The sequence below is a fragment of the Boleophthalmus pectinirostris genome, unplaced genomic scaffold (genome assembly GCF_026225935.1).
Source record: "Boleophthalmus pectinirostris isolate CB_2022bp ecotype Guang Dong unplaced genomic scaffold, ASM2622593v1 HiC_scaffold_15, whole genome shotgun sequence".
Classification (NCBI taxonomy): Eukaryota; Metazoa; Chordata; class Actinopteri; order Gobiiformes; family Gobiidae; genus Boleophthalmus; species Boleophthalmus pectinirostris.
In genome coordinates, this window is record NW_026571070.1 from 19,613,670 (window position 1) to 19,639,357 (window position 25,688).

At 39.6% G+C, this 25,688-nt stretch overlaps 1 protein-coding gene across 1 annotated transcript in view; it reads right to left on the minus strand.

Moving 5' to 3' along the window:
• The window catches only part of sema5a (sema domain, seven thrombospondin repeats (type 1 and type 1-like), transmembrane domain (TM) and short cytoplasmic domain, (semaphorin) 5A), a 154,116-nt gene that overhangs the window by 65,852 nt on the left and 62,576 nt on the right, over window positions 1-25,688 (minus strand). Inside the window, exons 9-13 of the mRNA XM_020925704.2 lie at window positions 23,424-23,628; window positions 16,825-17,032; window positions 11,599-11,716; window positions 7,864-8,048; window positions 6,686-6,829 (exon numbers count right to left, since the gene is read on the minus strand). Of these exons, the coding sequence (XP_020781363.1) occupies window positions 6,686-6,829; window positions 7,864-8,048; window positions 11,599-11,716; window positions 16,825-17,032; window positions 23,424-23,628 (860 nt within the window). The remainder of the gene's footprint in view (window positions 1-6,685; window positions 6,830-7,863; window positions 8,049-11,598; window positions 11,717-16,824; window positions 17,033-23,423; window positions 23,629-25,688) is intronic.

The following is a 25,688-nucleotide window of genomic DNA, read 5'->3' on the forward strand; positions in this document are numbered from 1 at the left end:
TGTGTGTTAAGCATGTGTGAATAAAACAAAACACAACTGCAGGTATGCTTGAGATGAGGAAACAACACTTAACAAAGAAACATAGAAAAAAACAATTGAATATGGGCCCTTTAAAAAGAAAAAGTAAAACAAAACAAAAAAATAAATAAAATAAAAATTAAAAAACAAATCTGAAATATGGAACAAATAGTATGTCTTCACACTACACTTAATTCTGAAAATAATGAATAGTTGCTCATTTATTGCTTATATAGTAGTAATATTTTTGTCATATCATATCAAAATACATGCATTTTCAGCAGTAACACCCAAACACCGAATTATTTTCAATGCATTCTCTACTTTTTTAATCTGAAAACTTTCCCTGATGGTAGACAGGTTGAGTGCATTTGTTGAAATATACTACCCACATCCAACTGCAGCGGCCCTGTCTCTGCGTTCTCTTAAGCTGTCAGGTGAAAATGGCATAAGAACTCTGTCTGACACTGTGTTAAAATAATCTGTGAAGGCCACTAAAGTCGTCAGCACACTTTTGCCTTGTCACTGTCACAAAAATAACTCCACAAACTGTCTCTGAAGTTTACTTATAACAAAGTGTTGCAACTCCTTTAGCTTTTCTCTGTAGATCCTGCAGTACTGGCTTTATTGAAAATTTTAAGTTAAAATTTATGTAACTTTTTGGTTGAAGGGTCCATCACCTAATTGTTTGTTTCACAATATGACAATAAACAGCGTTACCTTACTTTTATTCAATTACAAGTGGTTTTACAGCTCAGAAATACCTAAAAAACAGACTGAGTGGGGTTGCCTCGCCACAGATGAGACGTGTAACTTGGTCTAGTTTGGTTTCAGTGAAGATAGAAAGGTTTAATATCATACGGTGAAATATTCTAGACAAAGCAATAACATCTCCATGGAGAAAAACATTTGATGGACCCTCCACCACAAAGGTTACACAATGAACCTTTAAGACAATTTTATTACGTATTTCAATTGCCTTCAATATGTATTTCACAGATCATTTTGCAATAAAAAGCCACACAAAGCATGCATCACTTCTAATTACAGTGTTTTACAAGACAAGTTCACTGCTGTGTGTACTATACTTAATAACTCACTCTCATTAACAATCAGAGCGAGGCTTATTACTGCCATATAATATATTTTATATCTATTACACATGCCACTATAAAAGGGCTTTATTGCTCTTGAGGTTAGACACGTGCTAGTCTTTAAGGAGTGCGCTGAGACAGTTGGTGGAAAAGCTGTAAACTTGATGCTTTATTTGTGTTATTGTCTAAGTGCTTTTATAGTGTTACATTCCTTAAGATGCAAAACATAGAAAGTACGGATTCTATTCTGTGCAGCTGAGTAGGCGAGGTTTTTTTTAGAATAACAGATAAAAATAATGACTTGGATTTGTATAGCACCTTTCACAAAACTCAAGGCGGTTTACAATGAGGAGACCTATAAGTGCTTTTTAATGTAGAGTCTTTTAGATAATCTGCACTACGCCTTGTTATATTCTTAATAAGGACTGTTAAGGAATTTAGACAATGAAACTATCATTTGTAATTAGACTTGCTGGTTGTATTTTCACATAACACCACTAATGCTGCCTGTGTTACTGCAGTTTGATAGTGTGCCAGCTTTGGCCTGATAGATGAAGACCAGAGAGCACAGGTGAGTCTGGACAAAAGCCAGGTGAGGGAGGGGAGAGAAGGGAACAGGTTTCACATCTGCCATTTACCGGTGAAAAAAAATCAAATGAACTTACAGATGGTAGCTTCAAGAGGTCAAGAAAACAAACACTGGATTAAAGTCATTAGGGATGCACCGATAAAGCTTTTTCAGTTCTTAAGGGATCAAATGACATCCAAATCTTACGGTACAATATTTTCATGATATCCATCTCACAGTACGATATTTATTGTGATATTTTGTGGAGGCTAACAAAATTGTGATTATGCTACTTTTTCCTCTTAAAATTAAAAAAAAGAACTAAGATTTAAAAGTTCTTAGAATGGTTATTTCTCCATGTAGTTTGCACCAAAACGAAGCAAAGGATCATGGTCGATGTAGTTCCCTCTGTTTTTTTAGCTGTTGCTGCACCATAACAATGAATTTAACCAAAGAAAGTTGTGATTTGATATATTGTGATGGTCCACGATATTACTGAAAGACTTTTGATGATACGATATCACAATATTTGGGTTATTGTGACACCCCTCAGTTCTGATGCTGACTGAATACTTTGACGTCAAGTATCTGCCAGTGCCCGATATTAACCGATATCAGTGTAGGGGCAGAAAATTTCACTTATTTCCTTAAAACACAGTCAACTTATTACAAAAGAGATCCAATTGTGTTATGCAACTCTTATTTATCCTTACATCACTACTGAACAGCTTTGTATGAATAAAACCAAATAAAGGCCCAACCAGGATATCGACTGAACCGATATCATGGAACAGATACCAGCATTATATTATATTTTCGTATATCTTAATTAAAAAAAATACATATTAGCTTTCATTTAATTTTCCACCAACAACTGCAAGATTTAACTTTGCTGCCAGAACTAAAACTAACTCCAGGAGAAAATCTCCTGAAAGCACTTGAACACAATGCAATCAATACACAAATGATTAAAACCCTGAAAATTACATTTGTGCACACTTTTATCATTCCAGACAGGCTTTGGCCCATAATATCTAATCTCCCTTTTCCCCCAAACGTACCAGTGTCTAATTATCCACTGAAGGCTGAGTAAGCAGTGAGGACAGTGCAATGTGCTAAGGGAAATATCAACAGAAGGTTCATAATGCAGGATTTAACTATAGCCAGATTTAGACCCAAAGCGACGCCCTATACACTCTTTATCTTTCAAAGTTGCTAGAAAACAATCAGGACAGAAGTTATGGCCAAAGAACAAGAGAACAGACCCGGGACCTCTGAGCTTTGATTCTCACATTGAATAAACGCGCTGACATAAGGACTCCTCTTAAGCCTGGAAATGAGTGGGAGGAGGGATTGGGCATACATCCAGACAAGACGGTCTAAATAAACAAGTTTAGTGGAGATACAAAATGTCAAGGTCTACATTGTAAAACAAACACCATGCGCTTATGTGCTTGGCTGCCAGTTTCAATTTATAAGCATGCTGCAGTGTTGTATGCTTACCAAAAACATACCTGGATTATGTTTAGTCAGTTCTGTAAGTCTGCGTGTTTAGTTCGTCTCCGTCTCCAGACGTCAAAGCTCCTGCCACTCCTGTACTGACCTTATCTGGCCCTGCCTACTTTTGCCTCTAAATGCTACTAACTCGCTTTTTCTTTGTGGTGGCACTTCCGGTTAAGCTGAAATCCTTTTCATTTAGATGGAAAATCTGAGAAAAGTTCCGCCGCTAAAATACGATATAAAGCAGATTGGTTTGTGTAAAAATAATACAACCCGAATGATGATGATGCCGCCCACAGCAACTTCTGGAATAAATCAGCAAATAGTAATCCATTAAACTCCTCTGTGTTTTTATAGTCCATAAATCTTCAGTTTATGTGTTCTGATCCTGTGAATGTAAAATTACACAAACTGCGCAACATAGCATTTTGCACCATAGCTACCACTGTTTTTACTGTCATACCATTCAAAATATTTCACTTTTTGACTCTCTAGCCGATGCATTTCTTGTGCCTTCTGCTGGAGTTTTTTTCATAGACATATTTCATGCCAGCTAAGGCTTTGAGGTATTTTAAGTTATACTACTGTAACTTTGAAGGTTCTTAAGCTGAATATTGTTTAATTGCCTTAATAGACCATAATACCAGCCATGTAACCAAAGTACTATTTTGAATTAAATCTAGCACAGAGGATTCTACCTACTTCCCACTCCACACAGCAGATTGATGGAGCCTTTAAGAGCTACTTAACCAGTTTAAACATGTGCTGCAGCCCTAAGTGCATACAACATGTCTACCGCACTCCAAAAGTGCCACTATTAGCCACTCTCTTTCAAATAAAGGCAATACTGGTGCCTATTCAAGTGACCAGTGCAGATTCTTACGCTCCCATGGAAAACACACTTCTTTATTCTTTCATAGCAGAGTCCTCTCCGCCTTCGCAGCTGGCCTCTATCTGGCCTAAGGTGTTTTAAACAGCTGAACAAAGCACATATTCAGAGCACTAAGATCAAACAAAGCAAAACCCCAGACTAAGAAGAAGGAACACAGGCGGGTGGGAAAATCAAAATGTGTCCTGTGATATTTCAGCTGTTTCAAGTTCGGAAGACTTCTTTCTCTGGCAAAAAGGGAGTTTGTGGGAAAAGTAAAGGTGTAATATGGAACTTTTCTGGTGGAGGGTGTGTCATGTTTTGTATCCATGTAGCGTTGACTAGGATATTCTAAAGTATGGCATTTAAAGGTCCTATATTACACAAAATGGAGCTTTAAGACATGGTATGATGCTGTTAGCTCACCAAAAACATACCTTGAGTTGTTGTTTTTTTGTTTCATTCACACTTTTGAGTAACCTTTTATTATTGGTCTGTCTAAATTTCCAAAGCTCAAAATAGTTTGTTTCCCAAGTGGTAGTTTTCAAGTTAAAGGGACAGTTCAGAATTTTGGACATAGGACCTCATTTCCAAGTGAGCCAGGAGTGTTGGAGACATGTGGAGACACTTTCGTAAAAATTCCACCCAGTCCTTGTATTTACAGAGGTTGCTGGTGCTAGGCTGGTGCATGTCAATGGCCATAGTTAACCTGCCACTAAAAACATCTTATCCAAACGTCTTATCCAATCCAGAAAGCACCCGAAGCAAATCTATTATTATGCCAGACTGTCGATGTAAATGTCTGTGTTGATAGAATAATGTCTGAAATAAAACTAACCTTGAATTGTGAATCGTTGCATGTTGAGGGACTATTTTCTCATATATCAGACCGCCGCTGCCAAGCTTTCTATCAGGAAGCACAACTCGCTGCAGCTGCTCAGACATAAATCCTTCAAATGCAAGGTTGGTTTTACTTCTAAAATGATTCTATCGATACAGACATTCACATCGACAGTCTGGCGTTATAACTGGTTTGCTTCGGGTGCTTTGTGGATTGTGTAAGACTGTTTTTAGTGGCAGGCTAACTACGGCCATTGACATGCACTAGCCTAGTCCCAGTGACCTCAGCAAATACAAGAACTGAATGGAATATTTCAAAAAGTGTCTCCACAGGTCTCCAACACTTTGGCTCACTAGGAAATGAGGCCCTATGTCAAAAATTCCGAACAGTCCCTTTAACAGCTCCTTTTACCTTTAGTTCCATACAAATTGGTAATGAAATCATCCAAATAATTCTAGTGAAGGTGTATGGAGTTTAAAAACACAGTGGATGTGAATGAAACAAAACACAACTCCAGGTATGTGTGTGATGAAGAAACAACATCATAACATGGATCAAAAAATAGAGCAGTATGGGCCCTTTAGCTTCTCTTTCTCCATGGAGATACGCAATTGACACCATAAGGCCACGTTAGGACACTGCTCTCACAGTCAGAACTCAAATTACACATTTTAAAGCTGGTTTCTAGCATTAAAAACACTTGTAATGTGTGAATAAATGCATGATAGATTTAATATCATACTATTAAACATTCTGGGCAAAGCAATAACATCGTCATGGAAACAAGCAGATGAAACAGTTGCCAGAGAAGTTACATAGTGCACATAAGTCCAATTTCCAGATTTTACTAGTATGGCTAAATACGGCCAGTAATGGGTAGAGCATGTTCCCCATAACTAGAATATGCAGCTTACAGGTCCCGGCAGCTAAAATATTTGAGCTGAAGTCAAATTCAAAACTGCAATCTTGAATGGTATCATTGTCGGAGGTTTGCTTTCTCTGAGGCCTTCAATTTGTAAAAGAAATTGGACAACAAGCAAAAGCAAAATTGTGAGGTAAGGAGCAAGAAAACGAGAAATGTCCAAAGATGAGAGTGAAAAAATATATTAAAAGAAGATGCGATATGAGGTACAAGACTGTTTCCAGTTTCCTGTTGGTGTAATAAATTGCTTTTGGGCCATTTTTGTTTTTCTACAGTTCATCTTGCTTCTTTGATGACTTATTTGCTTTCAATCAGTCTTCAAAATTAACTTAGCTTAAACTTATCAGCAAGTAGTACTATTATAAAACTTCGTAATCAAAAACTAGTAACAGAAAAGTTTGTAGACCTGCACCCACTACATCTTGACCTTACCTGCAAGCATTTTTTGCGATTCTGTTCGTGTCATGTTCAAATGTTCCCTCTTGGAAAAAAATAGATTATCTTCAAGACTTCAGGGTTGCTTAGAGACCGCAGATACATCCGCACAAAGTGACTATTCCTCACAGCATGACTTCTGTGTGTGTGTGTATGAAAACTTGATAATTATCTAAGCACGGACCTATCATACTAACTTCTTAATTAACTGTCACAAGAAATGGACACAATGTCAACATATAATACAAAAATGTAGGTTATGTTTTCAACTTGTGCATCTGTTTTTGTCATTTAGGACATGATAATAAAATAAGATTCAAGGCAACTACTTAAGATTTTAAGTTGATATATCTAAAATACCAATAGTCCAGCCCTAGTCCAGCCTGGAGACTAGTGGACATGTTTGGATGTTGGATGTGTTTGTAAGCTCGTATATTACCGTTCTTCTCTGTTCTGGCCCACGCACACTCGTCCTCCATGCCGGGGGGCGGGGTTACTGCACGAGCGCTGCCGGACCTGAAAGCCGATCCCACAGCTGGTGCTACAGGGAGACCACGACGTCCAAGGAGTCCACGCACCGTTTCTATGGAGACACAAAGGCGTAATGTAGAGGGGGCATTACGACTTCACAAAAAATAGACTTTGACTATGTTATACCAAGACTCAGATAACCACAGACCTTGTACATACAGTATAAATGGACATAGTTCACCTGCTAGTTGTCACTTGCCAAATAGGAAGTGAGCATGAGGGTGCTTCAGGCTCCATCAACTCTGGCTCCAATTGACTTTACACTGAAAAACTGTCACCCCCTCTCTGCAACTGCTGCAGTGAGCCTCGTCACTTTGGTATTTAAATGTTTGTATGAACCTGCTCTACATGATCCTGGTGTTTTTCTTTAACTAATTTGTGTTTAAATAAATTCCTTCTCCTAATAGGAAACTTGGTTCCAGATTTGCTTGTATAACCGCTAGCATCGTGAGTTTCATTTGACTTTGACTGGAGCTGAACATGATGGGTGACTTCACAATTCCTTAGTCCACTTCTTCATACAGTCTGTGGATAACCTAGATGAAAAATTCTATGTTCATCAGTATAGTGTAAATCAGTCAGTAGTTCTCAGCTGATCAAACTGTAGTGTAACTGTATTCTAAATGTCACACTTGTATGTATTTATTTAAACTGGGAGCCATTAAAGAGAAATTCATACCATTATTGTGCTGGGATTATCTTCAGTCCTGACCCAACTAACACTTGGATTCATTTGTGCCACAGATTGGCAGCCTCACTTCCTTCAGACTACCCCAAGACAGCTGAGACAAAAGCTTGATCTTGCCAGAAACCTGTCAGATATCATCAACATGCACCGATGTGCCATGAATTGTTAATAGTGAGTGTTAAATCTGTAATTTAGCAAGAGCAGGAATGGGGTGAAAACACAGCCAATCAACACTTCCCAAAACTCGGAAGCACTAAATATAAAACATGTGGAAAATGAGTACACAGTGCCCTGTAATGAGGAGGTGTGATGAAAGAGAAAAAAAAAAACGCACCCCAGGAGACTCCACACAGGAAATGAAGTGTGGTCTGTGGGAATTCACCTGTTGATGTGTTTACCTGGAGCAGTTGGCCACCTCCACACTGATGCCGTGGCACTGCTGCCCGCCGCACTGGGGGGCGGGGCTATCGCAGGCTCTGGTCCGGCACAGACACGCCCCTGCGCTCCCTCCTCCATCGCTATGACTACACATGGACCAACTGGACCAGGAACCAAAACCGCCATCCACTGTCACGTTACGCACCTGAGAACAGCAAAGAGGTAAAAGGTTCAGAAAAATAAACACATTTTTTACAATAGAGCAGGCAGAACATGCAGTGTAGTGCAATCTCTGACCACAATCATTCAGGAGATGAAAGCGTAAAATTTGGTACAGAGATTGCCCATTTGTGCCACTTGTAATTTCAACATGGTAACTATTTCACCAAAGATGTTTCCAAATGATTCCAACACTGCAGTTCTGATTGGAAGTATGCAAATCATTTTCTGTTTCAAGTATAAGACAGAGAGGACTTAAAGCAGACTTATTATGCAAAATTGACTTTTCAGAGCTTTTAACCATGTTATAGTTGTTTGCCCTCACCATTTACTCACCTGGAGCTCTATTTGGAGTTATTCATGCATGTTTGAGCAATCTTTAATCGCTTATTTTCAAGAAGCCGTTTTGCTGATCAATCCCTGTTTTGACCATCACCGGCATACGGCCACTGCTCTCTACTACTTCATTCTCCAATTTTATTCTCTTAATCGGTGATATGCATTGGATTTGGCACCACTGCGTAGTCATTTTGGTACACACAGCTTGCTAGTGTGATCTGTAGGTATTCATGAGAGAACTTTATGCAGCTCTCATTGAGCATAGGTTTTCTAACATGGAAATCAGCAAACTGGCTTCTTTCATCATGTCGTTTTAGATGAATATTACAATTTAAAATGTCCAAATTATAACGTAATGACCCATGGGTGTCATAGATTATAGCTACGTAGCAGACACTAGTACAATAGGTCTTCTTTAATATGAGACAGCGATAGAGACATATAAAAGTTTGACCTATCATAGGCTCACTAAACTAGCACTTTAAAAAGGTAACAAAAACATAATTTGAAGTAAGAATGAAGATATAAAAACAGACAGGTGTATGGTTTTGAGTTCCAAATCCCCACAGTGAGCTACACAATATTTTGAGGATAATGGATTTCCTGGAAAGCACTCACTACAACTTAGGTATTTGTGGGTTTGGGAAACAAAGCCCATGTGGCAGCTTCCAAAATCAATTTCCCTCAAACAGATGCAAAAATAGCCACATTATGAGCCTCTACGCACATCCCAAACTGCTCAGTCACCAGGACACAGCGCGGCATAAACACAAGGAAGATGTATGAGGAAGGGCTGTGGATACGATCTGACAGAAAAAGAGTCTCCCAGAAAATGAATGCTGTGAATCGGCGCATTGAAATCACAGAAATATGAGGAAATAAAAAGCGCTGCATAAATAGACATTTGAAGAGAAACAGAATGCAGCGGGACAGTTTGGATATTACTCGAGAAGTCCAGGGCACCGAGGCTAAATACAAAAAGGCACCACAGATGATATGAGAACGCTAGCTGCTACTTTCCAAGAAGCCATTTGGAACAGAGAAAAAGAAAAAAAAAACACTTTGAATGAAAAGACATCAGCTGTTTTGTAGGAAGACGAAATAACGCCTGTCCTTATTGGTAATTGAAAGCTGCGATCCTCGATTGGGAATGCTTGGCAAAGGCGGCCAATTTTGGATAAATGAGTTGGCATGGGAGCAAGAAAAAGCCAATATTACATCTGTTGCACCTATCACTTACAGATGGGGCAATAAGTGATATGGCAGCATCCAATCAGATAATACTCCCTGAGAGCATTAGCTTTTAATCAGTGCACCCTCTTTTAATTCTGCAGACATTTACAGGAACCAACGGCATGGTGATTTGGTAGATATTTTATGCCAGATGCCCTTCCTATCGGAACAGATTGGCAATGTACAAGTTTGAAAAGCTTTGCGACCTCTGTAGAACATGTCAAACCCCAGTGTACTAGTCCCCATGAGGGCGTTTTATAACAAGACATGAGAATGAATGCATTCACTTTTATACAACTTAGTGCAAAAGCCCAGACTGGCCTCCATTCATTTTAACTTTGAGTATGAATAACAGATTTGTAAAGCTTTCAACCTGACATTGACCTGTACTGACGAACATTCTGATTTTGTCTGGATTTACTGGAGTCTATTGTAAAAGCATTTTAGTCACATAGGTTTTTATAGAGAAACTGAATGTTCCTCAATCAATGTATAAAACCTTGAAATGGTTAGGTCTGTGATACAGACGTTTTTCAAACAGCGGACGGTGCTATGAGCATAAATGTCTTTATTAATTATATGGAGGCAAAAGTCAAAGCAACAATATCTGATCTTCCACCTCCTGAGACACTTCCTCCAGCTCCCCCAAAGGAACATAAAGATGATTGTGATGCAGTATAGATACAGTCTTGACCTACAGGTCAGCTTTTGTTCTTCAATTATATGATACTTTTTTTTTTTTTGTTCTAACACAACCTTGTCTTTGTACTGACAGAGCACATTAAGGCTTGATTAAATAGAGGGCTGTAAAATCATTCATTACAGTGTTGCTTAAAGCAGGAGTTATTTAAATGTACTTAAGCTAATAGACACAAAGGATAAATGAATAAACATGTTGGGTATTAGCCATTTCACTGGGGAATCACTACATATGCACACATTTACATGCAAACATATGGGCCTGACATGGCCATGCATACAGATTTGTACATCTTAATGGAAACAGCATGGGCCCTCTCCCAGCCACAGCTCTGCTAACAGATGCCACTGGACGCTTGGCCACTCCATTGCTAAATATTCCTCTGAAACTATAAAGCCACATGAAAAGACTGCAAACTAAGCCTACTCCAATTACCACACCATGTACTATCAATGTTAATGTCAAAATTGGACAACATGCTCCAAATTCCTGTCTAACTAAAGAGGCACTCTGAACAGTCACTAATACCACTGTTAGTGGTGTTAACTCTTCAGAACGCTGCATATAAAAGGAAGCTGAAACCACGAATAGGTGGAGCGTTACCGAGTGTATTTTGGGTTGATGAGATAAACCCTGTGCCCAAAAGAAACCCACAAAGACACAGAGAAACATGTAAACTCAGCACATAAAGGCTGGACCAGCTCTGGAGTTAATTTCAGGAAATTTGTACTGTAAGGCGAGAATGTTGGCCACTCAGCCACCGTGCCACCACCAAGATGTTTTTGCTGCTACAGTTACATACTTTGCCATCAAGTAAAACAAAATCAAGATAAACATCTTCTGCAATTTCAGATTCTAAAAAAAAATCTATCTTTCTGTTATAAGCTCAGCAAAAAATGATAAGGCTACATGTTAATAAAGAGGGAAGCACAGTTGATGACTGCATATCAGCTTTCAGATCACTCCATCCCTGTGTACAGACTGTTCTTTAAAGTCAACAGGCTTAGTCCCTAGACACTCTTCTTTGGCAACACTATATTCGATCTTTGGTTTATAGCAACGCTGGCTTACAGAAGTAAGACGAGAATACAGAATAGGACAGTGCCCCCATAAGAAGAACCAAGATGTGTGTTGAAAGAAAAAAGATTCCTAAGATATATAACAGCACTTTCTATTAGCTTTAAAAGTCAAGATAGAGCTCGCAAACAAGTAAATGGGCCACAATAAATTTATCGTAGATTAGAAGTATTGCAATAGCACTTACAGGGCACTTGGAAATGCTCTGCTCCCATTGGCTCATGCGGACACTCTCTTCCAGGGTGGTACATTTCTTCAGTAGCATGTCCCAGCCGCAATAGGGGTCCCTGGCACCCACACACGCTCTGCAATAAGATGAGGAGACAGAAGATTTAATGAGCTTTTAACATCCTGTCATGATACGAACCGAAATGAATTAAACAAGAGATTACTACACCAAAACAGATGAGAGTTTGGATAGAAAAAAAGTTAGCTGATAAGAAGGTGGAATGACTGATGAATGTGAGGAGGAAATGAGAGAGATAAGTTGGAGAAGTAGAGAAAATAGAACTGGTACAAAAGGGAGGATTGTGATGAGGAAAAGAGAAGCCATTTTAGGACATGCATAACTAGGGAGGCTGTCCAACAAGATCATATCAAAAAGTGTATAACAGCTACAATGAAGTGTTTTACATCTCATAACAACCTGTTCACCCAAATTGAAAAAGGACATTGGTATTTTCAATGGCTGTGACCGACTTGGATGTTAGCAATTACTGATTTACTGTTTTTAATTTAGCCTTGGATAAAGGTTAGAGGGAGACAGTAAGGGAGGAGAAGTAGAGGGCATGTTATATTTTCTACCAGAGTTCCATTTTATACTCTCTGCAAACATAATTCTTGTCATTGGAAAGTACAACAACATTTAGACTTAGACAAATTGTATTGATCCACAAGGGAAATGATTTGGACACAGTAGCTCACACATCACAATAAATTATAATAACAGAGAGCAAAAACATAAATGGTCATAATAAATTCAAAATAAGCAGCAAAAATAGAAAGATATTGATGTGACTAATATTTAAAGGTACAATATACAACTTTCAGGTGGAAGGTTTATCTATGGTTTTGTCTGGAATGTTCCACAGAATGGCATTAAAATCCATGGGGACAAGAAAGAGACACCACTTGGTCAAGTTACAGGTCAGATCTGTGGAGAGGCGAATCCTGGATGGGGGCAAGAGACAGATTTTTATACTGATTCTGTTGTAATTTGCGAGTGAAAGTACAAATACTGGACCTGATCATTTCTACTGGGGACAAGACCCAAGAACTTGCTGTATTAAGACAAAAATAAACAGTTAAACATCATAAATTTTACCTGCCGCCATTAGTAATAAAATGTTGTGATGTGCTCTGACAGTCAGCTATTTTTTTGCAGTAATAGAACTGTGTATGTAACTAAATGAATGCAAATAGAAACATTTAATGCCATACAGTGAAATATTCCAAGCAAAGCAATTACATCTCCAGTTACACAATATCCCTTTGAAGAAGATGTGATTATTTTACAGTTGAGTATTGGTGCTTGCATTAAACCCACTGCTGCATTTGAAAAGCTTGCTCATTTTTAGTCTAGTCTAGTGTTTCAAATGGAAGATGTATTAAGGACAAACAGAGATTATTTCTTATTCTCGTCCCTCCAACAACTCCCTGAAGCTAAATCGTCGTGTCTCTGTTTACAGAGTAACACAAATTCGTATTGTTACTGTCTTATGCAAATGCAAGACAGCAGTAGTGGCAGCTCAGTGACACATCACTCGTATCCTGACTCCAGCCTGGCCTCACATGCCCCCAGCCAAACGTAAACAAAAGTTATGAGTATCATCCATAACAATGAACTGACGGGGGCTACAATGGTGCCAATGCAAGGACGCAGGTCGCATGCATCAGGCCACTGAGGAGTGCAGAGACAGGGCGAGTGACGTGATGTCTGCTGGGGGGAGGGGCAGGAGGAGGGGGAGAGTTATGGGGCACTTCTGTTGGGACAAGGTGACGTGTAGCATAATGAGAGGAGAAGAGGATACCAGCTCTCAAAGGGTTGTGGGGGCTTTAATCATTGTGCACAGTCTAGTAAGAGGAAATACGATCCATATTCAGCTAAAGGCGAAGATCAGAGGTGGAATGTTTTAGAAGATGCAATGTGTAGGTTTTCTGGTGGATGGTTTGGTATCTCCTTGTCTCCTGGCCATGTTACTACTTTGCATATGTTTCACTGTCTGACATTTAAATCATACATTTTTTTCAATTAAATGTGTTTTTATTGCTCAAAAATGAACAAAAGACATAGCTTAGTGGTATCATCTGCTTGTCTCCGTGCAGATAGAAAATTAAAACCACACTTTGGAACATTCTCACGGACAGGTTTTATGGCGTACTATGGAACATTCTTGGCAGAGAAATGAAAAATCTATGAGAAGCGTGGTGGATCCTACATCAGAGAAGTTATTGTGTGCCTTTAAAGTACAATTTTAATGGGCTAAAATTAGAAAAACGAGCTAAATCTAAGACCAATAAAATTCCTTAACTAAGCTCAAACCAGATTAAACCAGAAGGCTGTCTCACAAAAGTAGCTAACTCCATATCCCTGAGTTATTTGATTCTGGCTTTCTTTGTTGTCAGTTTCATAAAAGAGGCTCATCTGAGGAGCAGACGTGCTCTGAGAAAACCCTGAGTGAAGTTTAAGGAATGGACTAAACCTGAATGAATTAGTTTAAGGATGGTGCAGCTGTCATCAAGAGACTAAAATATGTTTACTGGTTTACTGATTTACTTGACTTATTGTTTTTAATTCAGGCACAGAAGCCCCTTTCACGTCACCCAGTCTCATCCAGAACCAAATCTAAAGATGTGGAAAGGAGAAGCAGCTGCTGCACGCACAAGAGACGGCTAAATTTTTACTGTAGCCTATAGAGCTGCAGAGTCTGGAACACATTATAGTGGAGCTGAATTAGTGGGAGAAGAGGTGCGTGAACAAAGGTGCAAGCCCAGTGGACCCCGGTCTCCACTGTCTGGACTTTAAGGACAAGAGACAGACGTGTGAAAACCCCATTTGTTGGACAGGGTAAGTGAAGTGTAGCGGTGACTGCCTTCAAAACAACATAATTATCAGGCAATTTTAACTTGAATCTTGCACTTTACATCACTTTGAATGCACTGTTGTAGCAGATAATTTACACCTGCCTTTCCAACATGTTAAATATGCACAAAGTTTTTCCTCTCGTCGTGTTGATAAATCAATCTGCACCCGCTAAACAACTTCATCTGCATTTTCTCCTCTTCCATCTTTTTTCACTTTTTGTCCAAAACACAGACATAGAAATCTGTCTTTGATATGGTTTAAAACATCCAACTATTAAACCACATTTAAACCAGGACATAACCAAACTAAACCTGGACTGGAGTGATCTAACCCTGAGAAAAGAAAGTCCATACATCAGCTTTCACCAGTGTTCCCTGCACTCTACAAGAACAACAGAACAAACCTGTAATAACTCAAATGTGACGCTTCAAAGAGTGGCCTTCGATAACTCCTCCTCCCTTTTGCTTTGTTTTTATTTCCACGGCCAGAACAGAGCAGAGGATGATGAAGCCATAACAAGCGTGGCGTATTTCTCGGTGAACAGATGTAAGCCCCAGCCCTAACTCTTCCGATAAGGCCTTATTGTGCATGAGATAACCACGGCAGGTGTGATTCCTATTCTCGCCTGTCTGTGATGGATGGCCACTCAATCTGGTGCTGAATCTTCACGCCTCCATCGCGCTCCGTCTTCTTCTGCCAATATTTATGCCTTTGACGGAAGCATATTCTACAGCAGACAGAAGCCCGATAAATCTGATATATAAACAGGCAATAGTGCGGCAGAGAATGGTGGGTCAATGGCAATAAGAGGCGAGGAGGACAGCCTGATTTACGGGGACAAGAGGTAAAGGGGTCTTCCATAATCTGGGGCTGTTAGAAGTGCAGGGGTGCAAATTTAGGATGGGAAAAATGGAATGAATCAAACATGGTGTTGAATCAATAAATAAGATAAATATTTTAGTAACATAATAGATAGGAAATCAAACAAAAATTAACCTCAAAGAAAAAGTAAGTTTGGAAATGGAGTACTTCTTGTTTAAAGTCCAGTCTTTGTCACATCAAAGTTTGGATTTAACCCATAAATTAATCTGGACCAGGAATAAACCAAGTACTAGAACAGGACTGGACTAAAGCTGTATTTGGAGTGATACTAAAACTAATGACCAAAAAGAAAAAAAAGGGTGGCCCTTAAAAGCACCCTTACAAAACTTTTTTTAATGTTCTAGTCATATCTTTTAGTTTCACTTTTTTGTCAATTACGAGTCAATGAGACTGCTTCACTGTCCACTGTTAAATGTTTTTTTTTGTGTTACATACGTAGTTTTAGGAGAAAAATCTAAAAATGCTACAGACAGCAGTCATGTTACACTGGATGTCCAAAACAATACTGCCCCTGGCCAGTTGCCCTAGAGACATTGGTCAAATAGACCTTTTTCACAACAGCCGGAAATGCCGTGATGTAGGGTAAACATCACTTACGTTAATGCTTTTCTATGGCAAAATATCTGTGGAAATGTCTTGTGCATTTTCCACCAGCTTCATAAATCTGCCCCGTCACTAAATCTTCAACCAACAAGGTCGACAAAGGACATATTCTGTCCATGAAGAATTTATCCACAACTATGAAGATTAGAAAGATGAAAACGTAAAGGCTAACAGCTACTTGCATTAGTGAACTACTCCTGAGCAAAACTAATGTTATGGTCATGAATAAAACATAAGTAACTTGTTAACTCAGACTGATTCTACAATTAAAGTTAGATTTGTGCATGTAATCTGTGAAACTCTGTAGCATTCGATCTGCACAAATCTCTCTGTCTATGATAATATCTACATCATGAAATCAATTTTTAACTTTAATTGTAGAATAAGTCTGAGTTAACAAGTTACTTATTAATAAATTACTTAAGTTTTATTCATGACCATAACATTAGTTTTACTCAGGAGTAGTTCACTAATGCTAATCGTCGCTAGCCTTTACGTTTTTGTCTTTCTTATCTTGATAGTTGTGGATAAATTCTTCATAGACAGAATATGTCCTTTGTCGACCTTGTTGGATAAAGATTTGAGGGGGCAGATTTATGAAGCTGGTGGAAAATATGCAAGACATTTCCACAGATATTTTGCCATAGAAAAGCATTGACGTAAGTGATGTTTACCCTATATCACGGCACTTCCGGACGTTGTGAAAAAGGTCTAAACAGAGGCCATATTTTCCTACAGGGACAATTTAAGTGTACCATAACCTTAACTGGTCTCATACAGTGAATAGTGTGGGCAAAATGAGTGCCACCTACTTAAAGTGTATGTTATAGTCCAAGTACTCACTCTCGATTCTTGTGGTAGCTGCATCTCTTGAGTGGGATCTTGATGACCTGGTCGCGTACACCCACATACAGCTCACTGCGACTGTGCAGGATCAGCAGGCTCCGGATCACCTGCCTCTTCCGGGGCGGGAACAACTCAATCTCCTCCAACAGGCAGCTGCCCGTCGACTGGTTCAGAGGAGAGAGCACTTTCCGTATTGTTCCATAATCTAAAAACAGACAGTAAATTCCAGATATAGGATTAACAAAAGTATAGAATAAGTGGAAACATTATTGCAGTGTATCTAAATGAAAAAAAAAACAGGCTTACTTATTTCATTATCATGTAAGACTCTCCATAAAACAAAGAAAATGGCATGGCAACTAAATACATATATTTAATGTCCTACTTTTACTTTTCTAACACATATTTTCGTCCAAGTAAAACCTCTTCTTCCAAGAAAAAGCTCCTCTAAAAGAGCCAAGTGTTGAAAAAAATGTCATTGTGAATACTCCTTGACCTTTTATTTTTAAATCCCCATGTAAGGCAGAGGCCCCCGTGGGAATTGGTTATAGGTGCAGCTTTCCTTCCTGAAGTGCTTAAACAAACATAATCCATTACACATGTGTCCCTCGGGTGCTGAAAAAGTAATTAGGTGACGTGCAATGCCAGGGGAAAAGGGTGAATTGCTAATGCAGTTGAAAGTTTGCTGCAAACGAGAAGGTCGGGGAAGTACGGTAATGCTGATCTGCTCTACTCAGTATAGTTCATCATGGGAGCGTCAAGATTCAGCAGAGGTTAATGGGGACATGTTTTATTTTACAAGCAGACATAACGTAACATATAACCTGTGTGTCGCATATTAGTCATTAAAAAGTTCAATGGACTTTTACCTTTTTACAAATTCATCTGCATCAAAAATAACCACTTTTCGCATTCTACATTGTACTAGATAACAACCGCACTACCATTTTGATTCTTTGCTGTGACACGACGCTGGGGGGTTCTACATGTATCTCTATTGCTGGAATGTTCAGAAGTTACCATGGAGACACAATGCACACAATAACAAACACAGACAAAAGCGTTTTACAATTGTCTGAAAACAAGAGAATAAATACAAACTAGATTTAAACAACACATTTTCTGGAGCCTGTGATCAATACAAGTGTTCATGTTCTTGTTTAGGTGTTTCATTTTCAACTTGTTTACCAGCACAAATCATCTCACCTGTTGTAGTTCTAACCAAACCAGATCTTTATGGTACAATATTGTTAAAATAAAGCTCAGGTTAAAGTCTAATTTTAGTAACAGAGCTTCTAACAGATTAGTGCTTTCAGTTAGCTTCACAGCCCAAGGAATGTTGATGACTGCAGCTGCAACAGATCAATAGAAGCAATAGTTGGTAATGCATTCATGTTTGCTAGTATCTCCAGACCTGTATTTGAAACAGCAATCTTCTCGTTTAGGGGTAAGGGCTAGATCATTAATCCACAAAGCCTGATGCTGTATTTCACCCAATGTTACACAATTCGCTCTGAATTCAAAGCCCCTCGGTTGCAATACTTAAAGGTTCTATATACTATGCATTATTCATGAATTTTAAACTACTTTGTACATCTTAGTCTTTGTATTTCCTCCAGTATAAGAAATAAGCATGTCTATTATTTCATGCCTCCAGGCCATACTTGTCATGGTGTCTGTAATAAATGCCAGTAGAGGGCGCTGCAGGGAAATTGGAAGACTTTTGTATAAAGTTTTAAACAATGGCAACTACTGGTGCAAATACTAAACTGCTGAATAAAGGCATTTGAAGACTAGCTCACAGCCTGTGTCTGGGACTGGACTATTAAAACATGGATGAGCTTAATAAAATTGACTTTGGCAGTGTCCGAATGTCCACCCTTGTCCCTAACCCCTCTTTCACAATATAGGCCCGCACACATTAGCGCATTATATAGTGCACTCGTTCAAAGAGAGATTTGGACACGCAGCTCACTACATTCGGGTCACGTGACTCTTGCGTCTAGATGAAAAAAGTCAGCTAAATGTAAAACATAAAACTTGATTTCTTCATACATAATGATCAGATCAGACTGACACAAGTGTTAACTCGACTAATAAAAAATATACAAGTTTTTGTCACACTGGATTATTTGCTGGATATTGATTATGTGGAAATTATCAATCAAACAGCTGCAGGTAAGGCAAGTGGCTAACACGAGCACAGCTAACACCATAACGGTTTATTTAGTGTTTATTTAGTGTTTTATTCAGAATCTGGGATCAACAGTGCCATAAACCAGCTCTTCTATCTATGTGACCACCGAGGCCCACTACTTTTCAAGTTGCACTGTATGAAATTTTGAGTGCACTGGTGCTTTTTCGCTAAATGGACATTTGGACACCCCTAAAAATGGCGTGACTTCCTAGATAGTGCCCTGAGTAGAGAATAATGTGGACATTTGGACACGTGAAAGCAAGTACAGTGAAGTGGGCGGAGATAGGAGGTCGGTGAAAACAAAAACTCAAGTGTCAAATGCAGGACAATTCAGGATGACTCAAACATGCATGGATCAATTGAAATACAACTTTGAGTACACTAATGATGAGGGAACACATGATGAGGTTATAAAAGTTGTTTTTACACAATATGTCCCCAGTAAATGTATGCAGAAATAACTAAGCCCTCAGTATGTTTTTGATGAGGAAATTAAAACATGATTAAAAGCTCAAAAAAGTTTAAGCTGCCCTTAAAAGCCCTATAAAATATTATAGTGCCAAGAAAAGAAAACATGGAGTTATCCCAATTCAAAATGTTAAAATGTCAGCAACCTGTGCAAAATTTCTGTCATTTTTAGTTTCTATTAAGATATCCATTTCTCTACAGCAGCCGCAACGATCTGGATGTGCGTAAGTGTTAATAATACATGTGATTAGGTACAGTGAGTCCACTCGGGGCACAGTCTTGGCACAGCATCTGATCTTTTCATTAGCGTTCTCTCTGTGTCTGGGGAGCGCCGTATGTGGGCAGCTTCATTCTAGCGTCGCATTGATCACAGCCCCATGCAAACAATGAAAGGTTTTTAAACAGAAAATGCCACGCAGAGCACAGCTGAACCACAACGCCTTTGTCTCAGAGAGAGATCCTAAAATAACAGCAGCAGATACAAGGGAAGATGATGTTGACATTTCCCAGTAGTTGCATGGTACATTAGTGAAGTGGGTCATCCGCATACATAAGTCCTATATAGTGTGTTACATCAGAGCTCTTGTCTAGTGTCTACGGCCTTCCCCGGCACTTTGTTGTCACACTTTAGTGATCAAAAGAACAAGTGATAGGAAGGAGGGCCAGTGCAGTTAACAATCTGTGAGGCTGCGGGAGAGGTGGAGGAGGATAATCTACAGTAAAGGTATGCTGATGTTTCTCAATTAGGAGTAAAACGACTTAACTATTAAGGCAATTGTACTAATACTTGTAGTGCTGAACTTGTATCAAACCAAGCGGTAAATGGTCACATTTTTATATAGCGCTTTTCCACCTTCTAGGCACACAAAGCGTTTTACATCAAGGAACCACTCACTCACACATTCACACATCAGTGTATGCTGGGCGGATGTGGGTTAAGTGTCTTGCCCAAGGACACAATGACAGTATTCATTTGTGGGAGCTGGAATCACAGCTGTGGGTCAGTGGATCTGACCGCTCTACCAATGATGTTTATGTGAAGGGTGGATCAGAGGACGAAGCCTCTACCAACTGAGCTGCTGCCATGAACTGTACAGTGATCAAAACATGTGGTGGCTGAGTGGCTGGCACTAAAAAGGTTCTGGGTTCAACTTTTTGGCCACCTGGGTATTTCATTTTTTGCAGTTTGCAGTACAGACAGGTTGCCCCAGCACCATGGAAGGATGCAAATGCAGAGAACAAAGTACAACGACAACAAACTCAAATACTTCCACTACATATACTAGTACCTTTGTAACAATTATATATCTGTCACATATTGCTACTAATACACATTTACTATTCAACTGATTACCTTGCCATACCAAACACCATAAACAGTGCAGGTGCGTACTGTTAGTAAAGCAACTACACAGTCCATAGGAAAAAAAAATGACAGAGTTCCATATGTCTCTGTAGCAAGGCAACACAGAAACTCAATTTACAGACACACATATGCCTCTGTACTGTACGAGGTAACACTAAGTAAAGAAAAGACTGCAAGTATCTAGTTACTTTTCATGTCTGACCTGAGCATAAATAACCCAGCTGTCTGTGTCTGACACGTGACCGTGGCTCTTTGCGTGTTTACAACCAGTACTTGAGAGAGTAAGTGATATGTGGTATGCATGTTGGCATTTGTATGTATTATAACAGTGCATGTGGGGGACAGATGTAGATAAGCAGGCTCACACTCCAGTCGGGAGAAAAAGCTTTGATGCCTCCTCTGTAACTGCTGTCTTTTTCTCTCTTTGCTCTGGGGAGACACACACACCCACCTATGGCCAAGTTTGTGATGTGAAACAGCTTTCACCATGTCCAATCTCTATTACCAACCTACAATGAATATAAGATTGAATGAATAATGTATGGAATTATAAGGCCACTTGAGTTAAACGTGAAAGCACTATAACACTAAGGAATTGTTAGCATTATTAAAGAAGGTATATTTTACTTCTATGGGGCATTAATTGCTAACATATAACATATTTTGATCATTATGCTACCTTCTGTTGGTTTGGAAATGCTATATTTGCCAAAAACAACAGCTTTCTGGTTACATAGTCTTCTGGACTGAGTCTTAGACAAGAAGTGTGGCGTCGTATACCTAACCAAGAGGAGGGTTCGAATAGTGCCTGTGAGAGACTGCAGGATCACTCAAACATGCACCAGCGATTTAGAAAATCACTACAGGCATGCTCTTGATGAGGGAACAACGTGGAAAAAAAAAAAAAAAGTTGATTTACCATAATACCTTTTTTAATCAAAACTGCAGCACTTAGCATTGGATAAATAAAAGAAAGAAAAAAGAAAAACAACTTTTCTGGTGCATGGGCCTCCATGGAGACTTTAGTGCCTAGAATGTTCCCAAATGGTATTTTATTTATCGATCTTGCACTTTCAATTACAGGTGTTTTTACTGCTAAATAAACACACTGAAGAAATGTATTCTCATGGTGAGCAGGGTCGCCTCTCCAAAGATCTGACCTGTAACTTGACCCGATAACGCCATCTGCTTATTTACTTGGAAATAAATGTTTTTTTTCCCCTCCTTAAACTGCACCTTAATGTGGAGGGGTTTGAGTCCCTGAATGATACCTGGAGCTATGTTGTGGGGGGCTTCATGCTGCTGGTAGGATCACTCAAGACAAACCCTGGGGGACGGGTTAAGCCATTATCATGAGTAACACAGCAAGGTCAGTTACGTCGACCGGACTGCCGTTACTGCCCCACAGTACAGCCCGATGGAGTGACGTAGGGTTGTCCTGCTGTAGAAACACCACCTGAAGGAGGATCCATAAGGGGCCAGTGCAGAGAGATTTGGATCTCGAAAACTGGATCTCTGGACCTGGAAATTGGCTCTGGGGACATGGAATGTGCTTGTCACAGTTTGTCCATAACAAACATCATGTTCGAGCATAAGGGTGTCCATTAGTGTGCATGGCATTAGGACACCCTAGGCCAGAGGTTGATGATTGACTTTGTTGGCGAGTCATCTAACCTTTGGTGAAGAGAGGGGCAGAGCTGTCAACCAATCACCCCCTGGTTGTGGGCTGGGACCGCTGGAGGACGAGGAAGCCGGAAAGACCTGGCAGACCCAAGTGTATCGTTAGGGTCTGTTGGGAACATCTGGCAGAGCCCTCTGTCACGGCAAACTTCAAGTCACACCTCCAGGAGAGTTTCTCCCAGATCTCCAGTGAGGTTGGGGACATACAGTCAGAATGGGCTAAATTCTCAGCCTTGACTGTAGATGCTGCCGCTCTTAGCTATGGTTGTAAGGTCTGTGCTGCCTGTCCCGGCAGCAATCCCTGAATCTGGAAGTGGACACTGGAAGTAAGGGATGCCGTCAGGCTGAAAAAGGAGTCCTATCAGGCCTTGTTGGCTTGTGGGACTCCTGAGGCAGCTGACAGCCTCTGAAGTTGCAGTTGGAACATGTCTGGGAGTCTCTGCTTAGACTGCTGCCCCCACGACCAGGCCCCCGGATAAGTGGAAGAAAATGGATGGATGGTCTCATTTTTCTAATTCACTTTTTCCACCTTGCACTTTACATACAACCTCTCACCCATTCATACACAAATCCATAGACTAGAGGCAAAGTCTGTAAAGTCTCTTGCTCAAGGCCACAATGACAGCATTCATCTGTGGAATTGCACCGTGAATGTGTAAACCTCTACCAATCATATTTATGTTGAGAGCTGGATGTGAACCTCCAACCTTCGGATCAGTGATCATACACTCGATCAACTGAGCTACTTTTGCCCAAGATAGATATAGACACGTGTAATGCTATACTGTGGAACATTCCAGCCATAGCAGTAACATCATCATGGAGGAAAGTACCATAGTGCTAAATAGAGCTAGATTAGCAGTGTCCATATACGGATGCACCCACCTGTGGCTAAGTAGATGATGTGAAACAGCGTGTCTTTGCCTTGTACTACATCCACAGCTACATGAGTGAAGCGCACGTTGTCTTCCATAAAGTAGGGCACGGGGACCACGGGCTGGACCACCTCATGCATTAGTAAGAACTTCTGAGCGTCCTGCAGGTTCCTCTCCGTCAGGTTCACGTAGGTGCCAGAGTCGATGGTGCCACACTGAGAAGATATGGAGGAAACAAGAGGGCAAAAGTTCAGCAATGTTATTATGGAAAGAGATTTACTCAGAGGGTGAATGGGGCTTGGTGGTATGGGTCTGGTATTTTGATATGCAAGGAAGCCGAGTTTGAGTTTGACAGCACTGAATATAGCCTGCATGCTTATATTACTTCATCATTCTGTATATAAAACTGATGTAAGGTGAGTTTGGTTACAGTGAGGAGGCCAGAAGCATTTGGAGAGAGCAAACTATAATTGAAAATATGTATCTTGCAATAGTAATAATAATAAACTTGAATACAGACACCATGCATTCATTCAAAAGGAAAATATTTGGACACAGTTGCACAGCTGCTTGTCTCTATAGAGATATATAACTGTAATGCCATATTGTGGAACACTATAGACAAAGCAGTTATATCTCCATAAAGATGAGCAGATGGCCTACCCTCCATCAGAAAAAGTTCATGACCTCTTTAAATCATTTACTTTTTTTTTTATCTCTCCCCTGTGAATGGAGTTAATTGTTTTGGTCCTCTTTTGCATTTCCTGTTGACACAAGAGTCAAATCTTATTAATGCTGCTAACTTTAAATATCTTTTCTATGTTGCTACGTTTGTTGCTATGGTGCTGCTGCAGAACTTTGAATTTCCATGGGATCAATAAAATCAATCTTTCTATCTTTAAACCACTGACTTTCCATGATGCTACATTATCAATATATTGAGTTGTACTTTATACAGTATTTTGACAACCAACTTTATTTCAAATATACTGTACTACTGTTACACCAAGAGCCAAAAAATGAAGGCGCTCCATCACAATTTGAGCACATCATAAAAAATGCATTAGATCCACCCACCTCTTTGATCCATATAATTTAAACACGAGTATTAAAGGTAGATTAAGGTGCACAGAAGGACAGCTTTGACTGAATGCATTAATAAAATCCTTAGCGTTACCTGTGCGATTTTTAGAAAAGGCTGTAGATTTGGAGGCCACCAGAGATAGAAGACTGAGGGACTGAATGATTAACTGAACAAGCCTTTTAAATCTACGGTCTCAGTGCGTCAACGCCCCCCTTTCAAAACCTTAAGGCTTTGTAGTCAATGCGTGCAGGTAGATGAAAGGTGGGACTGCGCTAGTAGCTATCTCTTTTCATTACATTTCACTCTCATATGCATATATATTGCTTGTATTGGTGTTCAATAACAGTTCTTTAGATGTCTTTAACATGAACTAATAACTTTAAAAGGTTAGCATGTGCTGTGGGTTTCATTACTAATCTTCATCATAAAAAAATGATTGCTTTCGGTAAACATGGTAACGTGATTCGAACAAGGGTGCAGCTAACAATAACTTTTTTATGAGGTGTTATAAAAGCTGAGATAAATAGGTGCCATTATTGCATATTAACTTGATTTCTCTGCTGTCTCAAGAGCTGTGTAAAATCGGAAGTCAAAAGTTCAAATTTAATGAGTTGCAAATGTGGGATACACACGTGTGCTACAACACAATTATGAGGCCAAAATCATTGTTAAATAAGAGAACAATGGGATTTTATTGGTGGCTTTTTAACTGCGCTGTGGCTCCACTGTGCAGTACACTGTGCACTGTGGTCAGAGGCAGCAGCATTAAACACAAGTGGAATACAAAATTAACTGCAGACAACTATCTATTACTGCACCGAGCTCGAGGATTCTGTCCCAAATGTGATGTGAAATACGCTCTGCCCCTGCCTTACACTTCTCAAATGAATGGCCGCGTCAGATCCCTGAAAATGTATTGTGAAAGGGCTCTAATGTGCATTTATCTACGGTACTTTTTGTCCGCTCAGATTACACCTGCCTTTCTCCACTGAGTTTTAGTTCCTTGCCTGGAAGGTTCCACAGTATGGCATTAAACTTATCTATCTGCATGGAAGCATTTTATTTTTTTTCTACATTATGTTTCCTCATCAAAAAAAAAAACAAAAAAAAAAAAACTGAAGTTGTTTCAGCACGTTTAACACACAAACCCCCTCTCTCTCTTCTGTCAAACAGAAAACACTGTTCCATCTT